At 46.7% G+C, this 9093-nt stretch overlaps 1 protein-coding gene across 1 annotated transcript; it reads right to left on the bottom strand.

Annotated features, from left to right (window-relative positions):
- Positions 1-2751: 2751 nt before the first annotated feature.
- LOC4345218 (putative chloride channel-like protein CLC-g) lies at positions 2752-9062 on the bottom strand. The gene is made up of 7 exons (XM_015795029.3): positions 8877-9062; positions 8162-8362; positions 7709-7886; positions 5092-5354; positions 4681-4959; positions 3373-4510; positions 2752-3252 (listed from the first exon to the last, which is right to left on the bottom strand). The coding sequence occupies exons 1-7, from the start codon at positions 9035-9037 to the stop codon at positions 3082-3084; spliced, it is 2391 nt and encodes a 796-aa protein (XP_015650515.1). The 5' UTR covers positions 9038-9062; the 3' UTR covers positions 2752-3081.
- Positions 9063-9093: the final 31 nt, after the last annotated feature.

The raw sequence follows: 9093 nt of genomic DNA, 5'->3' as shown, positions 1-9093 counted from the left end.
CGCGCCCAGCTCGTTCCCCACCCGTGTTGACACGCCGAAGCCCAGCAACGACGGGAACATGTACTCCAAGGGCTCCGGGAACACGCCGAATCCCGGCTCCCGTGTCGTCGCCGCCGTGCTTCAAGGGCAAGAAGATGTGGGATGACGAGGAGGAGGTCCAGAGCCTTCTCACCGGTCGCGAATGGCGCCGGCCGGGAGGTTGAGGTCGAACGCCCGGGCGGCGGAGTGGCCGTTGCCGGAGCTGCGGGCGGAGTCGGCAGCTTGACCCGGTGGCTCGTCTTGTGGCCGCCAAGCGCCTGATAGGCTTGCCGCAGACGGAGCACTTGAACTCCGCACCTGCCGACGGCCGCACCAACGCCGAGAGCGGAGGCGGCGCCTGGACACGGTGGTGGCCGCCGCGGGCTAGCATGAGGAGGCAGAGCCGCAATATGTAAATTGATCAACTAGAGGCTTCTGTTTTCTTACCGTGTCTGTAAGCAAAGGAGACTGAGGTGCCAAAACAAGATGTTTCGGTTCTGTACAAATATGATCATGAAATCAATCTGTGTTTATGTTACAGCGTACTGTACACGAATCAATCTCCCAATATGATCGAATATGGTCTACAATATATGACCGCCAAAAAACTAAGTGTAAAAGATACAGGTACAGTTCCAGTGTACAAAGAACCAAGGAAGAGCTAGACATAGTATCTGTATGACTATGTATGGCTATGTATCACTCGTTTGCTATGTACAAAAGCAGGAACAAATTAAACAATAGCGGCACAAAACGAATCAACGAATAGTTTGTTTCGACCGTGAATTTCACTCCCTAGACCAAAAACTGTTTGAGAGATCAGATCCGTGCAGCTGCTGAATTACGCGGTGAGAAGGCGAGGGGGCTCTGGACCTCGGAGGAGGCAGGAGCCAAGACGGGAGATGCGGGCGGAGTAGGCAGCTTGAACCGGTGGCTCGTCTTGTGGCCGCCGAGCGCCTGGTAGGAGCTGAAGGACCTGCCGCAGACGGAGCACTTGAACTCCGCACCTACCGGCGCCGAGAGAGGAGGCGGCGCCTGGACGCGGTGGTGGCCGCCGAGGGCGAGCATGAGAAGGCAGAGCGCGAGGTTCTCCTCCTCCGATCGCTGGCGGCGCGACCTCTTCCGCTTCGCCCACCCCTGCGGTAGGTGCCCGCCCTCCTCCCCGCTTGTGGCGCTGCTGCTCGTCACGACCGCCGCCTCCTCCACCTCGTGCTGCTGCTCCTCCTCCTTGAGCACCGCGGCGTGGAGCGCTTCCGTCTCGCCATTCGCGACCTGCCGCCGCCGCCTCACCCTGGCGGCCTTCGCCCCAGCCACCGGCCGGCTTGCCGAGAAGAGTGAGAGAGAGAGAGATGAGGAAGGGAGAGGAGGGGGAAGAGAGAGAGAGGGTGCTGACGTGGCCACGCTGACAGGTGGGACCTACGTGGGTTCCACGCTGACTCAGCCGCCACGTATGATGAAACCGGGTTCAAAACCACCAAAGGACCTAAAATGAATGTTTTTTAAGTTGGAGGATACTCTGTATCTGGTTTTCTGGTTGGGGGACGATTTTGTAACTCGATAACAAGTTGAGGGACCTTCTGAACCGGGTTCGCGACGGATGGCCGACGTTATTAATCCTATTTTATCAGTGTAAAAATAATTGTAAATGATATCATAAATCTATTTAATCCTTTTAATTAGGCTTTAATTGGATTAAATATCGTAAAATTCATAACTAATTCATGCAAACTCGAAATGAAGTCGTTCAAGTCTCAAAATTCATCTCAAATCTCATAGTTAAACTTATTTCTTTTCATATGGACACAGATTTGGACAAATTTTATTTGAAATTATAGCTCTTGACGAGATTTATAATTTTATAGGTGATTTTTTTTTCATTTGAAATGTTTTAGATACTTAAATTCATGTTTCAAGTCTCAATTAAGTAGGCTCAAATGAAAACATATCTATCTTCTAATGAGATATTTCATGAAATGCCATTGACAAGCATCCAAATACCAGAAATGCCATCGACAAGTGTGAGTTCCAAGAAATGCCATCGTACAAACGACTTTGTCCCAAAAATGCCATCGCCATTAGGGTTCCGTTCACTCAGTACCGTTAAGTTCTATAGGATGAACAGTGTATTTAACGGCGCAAAATAGACGGAACCCTAATGGCGATGGCATTTTTGGGACAAAATCATTTGTATGATGGCATTTCTTGGAACTCGCACTTGTCGATGGCATTACTGGGACTTGGACGCTTGTCAATAGCATTTCTTGGATTATCTTTTTTCTAATAGAATTTATATGTAGCTGAGTTGGTAAAGGAGAGAGGTGTTGGGTTCGAATCCTAACCATGACAAGGCCGGTATAAAAAAAATACTTAGGATGATAGTTTAATATAGTGTGGAACTAATGCTACATATGAAGTGTTGCAATGTAATTTTTTGCCATATCTATTTTGTGGCAATATGAAAATTTGTTATCACTAAATAAAAATCATTACAATAACCTATTACCACTATATTTATTAGCAACAATTTAAAAATGATAGCAACATATATGTATTGCCACGATTTTTTTTCGTGGTGACAAATCATTTTCGGTAGTGATATTCGTTTCATATTATAATTCGCTTTAATTTTTTTCCTAGTAAAACTTTGTTAGGTTTGATCAAATTTATAGAAAAATTTAGTAACATCTAAAACGCCAAAATAATGATGTTAAATTCTACCAGGAAAATAGTATGTTTGTTTTGTACGAAAATGGTACTATATCTTTTTATAAACTTGTCAAACTTAATTTTTTTTAAAAAATCAAAACAACTTATAATATAAAATAGAGGGAGTAATATACAAGCAAAAAGAAGAAAAGAAAATTGAATGATTGTGTCTATGTCATTCATGACCACCAGGTATAGGTGCTGTTATTATTGCACAAAATTCACAAAAACTCAATGACCAATCCAACGTGTATGTACGTATATTTATGTGCAAGCACTCCATCATCATCATCCCTCGTTGTCCGGCCAGAATGTATGTGCGTGTATCAATATAATGTACTCCTCTGCATCGATCGATCAGCCGCTGTCGTTGGCTAGCCAGTCGAGGAGCGACCGGAATTTCTTGGCGACGGCGCCCTTCTGCCACCGGAGCCGCTTCCACCGGCTTCCCACCAGCACCGGGTGCAGCCCGAGGATGTGCTCCGGCATGAAGTCGTGCCTCGTCAGGATCCCCACCACCGGCGACCTCTGCAACGATCTTATTCGAATGAGAGTTTGTAACAGTGGAACAAAAGGTTAAGTAATTTGTAATTTGGATTGGAGCAGGTGTGTGTTAGTAATTTGAGTAGTGGACATCGATTCACATACGTCGCAGGACTTGGGCACGACGAGGAGGTGTCGCAGGCCGACCTCGCGGAAGAGGACGAGCGCCTTGGCCAGCGACATGGTCTCCACCACCGTGTACGGCGACGTGTTGGTGAAGGGGTGCAGGTCGACGTACATCTCCATCTCCTCCGGCGACAGCTCCACGTCGGCGATGGTGTCCTGCTTCCCGGACCCGCGCTTGTCGAAGTCCTGCGCCTCGAACCTCCCGGCCATGTAGTCCTTGGGGCACCGCACCGGCGCCGTCAGGAACTCCCGCTTCTTGAGCAGTACCAGCAGGTGCGCGCGCAGCACGAGGCCGTACAGCACCGGTGCCGGCGAGAAGGGCGGCTCGTCGACCACCGGGAACGCGTGGTGCCCCGTGGTCCGGAGCGTGTGCACGATGTGGCCCACCTTCTCGACGCCGTTGAAGCTCCGCAGCGGCCCGGCCACCACGTCGCCGACGGTGAGCTGCCGCATGTACGGCTCGGCGTGGCCGTCGAGGTGCGGGAGGCCCTTGAGATTGAGGATGAGGTCGTAGATGCTGGAGTTGAAGGAGTCGGCGACGGTCTTGGAGATGAGCAGCACGAGCATGACGAGCGGGAGGAGGAGCAGGTTGTTGGTGAGCTCCAGGATGATGACGCACACGGACACCGTCATCCGGAGCGTGCCGCCGAGGAAGGAGGCGGAGCCGAGGATGGCGACGAGGCCGTGGTCGAGTCCTGAGCGGCCGCCGAGCAGCATGGCGACGAGGCGGCCGTAGGTGGCGCCGGTGAGGATGATGGGGACGAACAGCCCCGACGGCGCGACGACGCCGTAGCTGAGCACGCCGAGCGCGTAGGAGGCGACGAAAAAGGCGAGCATGGAGCCCGGGTGGTAGACGTCGTTGGTGCCCGTGGAGTAGAGGTTGCGGATGGCGTCGTCGTTGATGTTGAGGAAGAGGCTGGCCAAGTCGTTGTAGTGCCCCGCCGGGCAGTGGAACCGCCGGAATCGGTTCAGCGAATGGCACGTCCCGTTCGGCGGCGACGGCGCCCCGGCTGTCGGGCACGGCCGGCACGGCGCCAGCCACGGCAGGCCGAACACGCAGCACGACGTCAGGATGGACACCACCGCCGCCAGAAGCAGCTTGTGCGCGTTGCCCCTCCTGCACATTTCAAAAATTAATTTCATTGGATTGGATTGGATTTTTCACTAGAATATAATCAGTTCAACTTCAATGTGTTCCAAATGATGTCATAATTAATTAATTGAACGAACAAGTAAGCCATGTGAAATTGGCAAAGATATGGAATGATCGTAGCTAGCTAGCCATACTCGTTGATCACGCTGTAGACGCGCAGGACCTTCATCATGAGGAAGTTGTAGAGGGCGCCCAAGATGGCGCCGATCACGCCGATGAGGACGACGATGGGGATGTCCTTGAGGTGGTAGGTCATGAGGTCATCAAACTTGGTGCTGACGTCGTACATGATCAGCCCACCCTTGCCGAACAGCCCGCACTTCCCCGACGCGCACAGCTCGATGAACATCCGCAGCACCACCGCCACCACCGCCGTCGTGAAGAACGACCGCCAGATCAGCGCGCTCCGCCACCTTGATTAATTATCAGCCACAAATTATACATTCTTGTAATTAAGTTGTCAGCCAAAAGCTTCAGAGGATGAACAGAAAAAGAAAATTGCAGCAGTGCATATCATTCATGTGTAATTTGATGGGTAGTTTTACCATGACGAGAGTGATTCGAGAGCGAACAGGACGCCGCCGACGGGGGCGCGGAAAGCCGCGGTGACACCTGCGCCGGCGCCTATGGTGACGAGATCACGGCGGTCGCGGTCGTTCTTGAAGTAGCGCAGCCAGCGGCAGGTGAGGCCGTACTTGCGCGACCCGCCCTGGCCGAAGATGGCGGCGATGCACGCGCCCGTGTGTACCATTGGGCCAGCTTTGCCGACGTGCAGCGAGGATGACACGGCCGCGATGTTACCGATTATCTGCACAGTTGGAAATCAGAATAGATATGGGGAGTTCAGCTTAAAATGCTCCAGTTTTGTCAGTTACACAACGTTCGACATGTGTAATCATCCCTATTATTATCACCGTATTTTTACTCCCTCAGTTTGTTATTATTCATGATGTTCCATTTATTTTCCCCATATTTGAACGTTACGCTGGTTCATATCTGTGCCTGGAGTTGTACAGGACATCATTGCCTTTGCCTAGACTAACCACAAAAGCATAAGAAGAATGACCTGTTTAATTTGCCATTAAAAATTTTGCACAATCCTATGTTTGCCATATATTGTGGTACCCTGCCGGTCTTGATTCAATTCCAACAATCCAATATTGCCGGCACATTTCTTGCAAACTCTTGGGGTACATTATTATTTTATTTTTAGGAGCTGATCAATGTATGCTTTAGGATAAGTTTACCATACTTAGGGCCCCTTTGATTCAAAGAAAATTCATAGGAATTTTAGAGGAGTTCATTCCTATATAAATTTTTCCTATATAGCCATTTGAATTAAAGGAATGGATCTTATGAAATCCTATGAAATTCCTATGGAATGACTCTTTCCATGCAAGTTTCGGAGGAAATTTAACATAAGGTAGAACCTCATGGAAAGAATCCTTTGAGTCTTTATCTCTCCTCAAATTCCTGTATTTTTCCTATGGCCCAATCAAATAGTCATTCCTATGTTTTTCCTGTGTTTTGCAATCCTCTCTTTTACACTTGCATTCCTGTCAGAATCTTATGTTTTTCCTATTCCTCCGTTTTTTTCATTCCTATGATTCAAAGGGGCCCTTAAGATATTAGGAGATAACATATTTTTCTAAGTGTAAAACTTGATATCTCCAGATACTAGGTATTACACTTAACTTTTATGTAAAATTTTGATGTCTACAAGTGCTTTCTTAAGAACCATAAAATTTCTCTTTTTTTTAACATATGGATTTTGTCTAATGACCCAATAATTCTTTTTCTAAAAAAAATAAGAGTGAATTTCACTACTTTAGCCAAATTATCAGAAACCTACAGATTTGACATGATGTTTCATAATACTACATATTTAACATTAAATTTATCACAGAACTACAGATTTAAGGTGGAATATCGCAAAATTACACATTTAGTAACAAAGTTATCACAAAACTACATGTTTTATATCAATGTAATCACACAATTTGGGCATTTACAACTCAAACATAAAATTAGAGCTAAATATTTAAATCCCAAAATCAATAATTGTTTGATAATTTTATTATTAAATTTATAGTTTTTGGATAAATTTATCGCTAAATCTGTAGTTTTATGATACATCAGTTAAATATGTAATTTTGCGATAATTTAACCCATGTATCTGTAGTTCTATGAAATTTACTAAAAAAATAATTGATAGATAGGAATATTTCAGTCGCTCAAATGAACAAGTTGACTCGTTTTATGAATATTGGGGTTTTAAGAAATCTACAGAAAAACAAAATAAGTATCAATTATTGAGGACTTTGTAGGCATTCCAATTCAAACGGAAGTCGTGCTGTTACATTTCACTTTCATGAGATAAAGATCTAGAGATTCTATATCAATCATGGATCCATTTTATAACTCTGTCAACCCCAATAGAGAGCAAACAGGTAAAGTAAACGGATGAGTGATGTATGTAGTGGATCCAAACAATAATAAAAAGGACACCCAAGGTCTCAATTATTAATGATGCCCATGTAAAACAAACAGCCACACACATAAAACAATTCTTTGCTGCAAGAACATGCCCTTTCATCGTAAAAGAATTAGCACTAATTTTTTGGCAGAAACTTGCACGATCACGGCTATTCTTTTGATCCTAATAGTACTACCACTAAGGCCGTGTTTAGTTCTTTGGCCAATTTTTTTTAAGTATACGGACACATATTTAAAGTATTAAATGTAGATTAGTAACAAAAATAAATTACATATTTCGTCTATAAACTGCAAGACGAATTTATTAAGCCTAATTAATCTGTCATTAGCAAATGTTTATTGTAGCTCCACATTATCAAATCATGGTGTAGTTAGGGTCAAAAGATTCGTCTCGCAATTTGTATGCAAACTGTGTAATTGTTTTTTTTCGTCCACGTTTAATGATCTATGCATGTGTCCAAACACAGAATTTTTGGAAGTTTGAAGGGAACTGAACACAGCCTAATATAGAACGAATTAATGTCCCTTTTGCCCGTGGATAATTCAGGCACACAGTTCCAAAAAAAGAAGAGAAAAAAAAATCAGTCGCACAACTGGCAATTACAGTAATTGGGAGTGGCTCATGTGCTAATCTGCGCTGAGCTGTAGAGGAGGATAGGAACGCACCTTGACAGCGAGTGTCCTGAGCGAGAAGATGTTTGGCGCGTCCACGCCGTTGAGGTAGGCCTTCACCTCCGGGATCCCCGACCCGCCGGCCGCCGGCGACACGAACGCCGTGATGGACGACGCGAACAGCAGCAGGGCCAGGTTGGTTCCGGCGAACAGCCAGAACGCTGTCCAATAGCTGCATCCGACATGAGTTTCAGACTTCAGACTCGGAGTAACAGACAGAAATTGATCTTTGTTCCAAAAATTCAGTCAATTTTGAGGGTTCAGAATTCTAGATCACTTGACAGATAGCATTCTCAGATTTGAACAAGAATTGATCTGATCAGGGACAAAAAGAGTACGGGATAATAATAGACAAAGCAGGAGACAAGCATGAGTGAATTTGTCGTACTCAGCAAAAGCAACATTACTTTTTTCTTGGACAAGGCAATAGGAGGCAATGAGCAGAACCTGCTGGACTCCATGAGGGCGGACACGGCGGTGTGCTTGAGGCCGGCGACATTCTCGACGGCGAGGTTGATGACGAAGCCGGCGATGCCGGTGATGATGCCGATGGCGAAGCAGAAGGTCCACTTGAGCACCACGTACCGCACCTGGTCGGCTTTCCCTCTCGACCTCCAGTTCTGATCGAACAGGTCGTTCTCTATTATCCTGTAACCCAAATCAAATCCCCAAAGAAAAGGAAAACGAATTAGCATTGTCGCAAACCGACGAAAATATTACCAACAGGTTACAGAGCTGTGTATATTACTATATTAGCAAATTGGAATGGTAATTGCAGCGAGTAAGATAACCTCCGCAGGAGTAGGTGGATGAAAATGCAAGTGGGGGCAAGCAAGATACAAACATTTCTGACAAGACAATAGGTGGCAGGAACATGACATGTCCTTGAGAGGACAGCTGAATCAATAAACAGAGAGCAATTGGATCACCATACGAAACGAGGCAGCAACATTGAGATGCTATCCCAATCAAGAAGCAAATCATGGAACACTATTGGATAAGAAAAAGCATTTCATCTCGACATTGAATCAACAATTCAACATGATGGAGAAGCAAGGATTGGGAAAGATCAGACGATACAGGTGGTAGGATCCAGAGTCCCTGACAAGAACGAACGGAGAGAGAAAGGGAGGCAGAGCCACAGAGGAGAGGGGGCGCGTACTCGTAATCGAGGCTCTCTATGGGGCAGGGGTTGGAGCCGACCATGGCAACCTGGGAGGTGTTGTTGGTGGCGCTGCGGTGGAGCAGGGCCCGGTTGAGAGGCGGCCGGTGCTCGTCTTCCTCCATGAGGAGGTCCTCCTCCCGTGGAGCCGTGCACGCCATGAGAGAGCTTGCCGCAGAGGGAGACGAGGGGAGCAGAGCATCTGGGTATTGCGAAG

Source organism: Oryza sativa, chromosome 8 (genome assembly GCF_034140825.1).
Source record: "Oryza sativa Japonica Group chromosome 8, ASM3414082v1".
Taxonomy (NCBI): domain Eukaryota; kingdom Viridiplantae; phylum Streptophyta; class Magnoliopsida; order Poales; family Poaceae; genus Oryza; species Oryza sativa.
The sequence above is the reverse complement of the archived record's forward strand: the minus strand, read 5'-3'. Positions and strand labels throughout refer to the sequence as shown.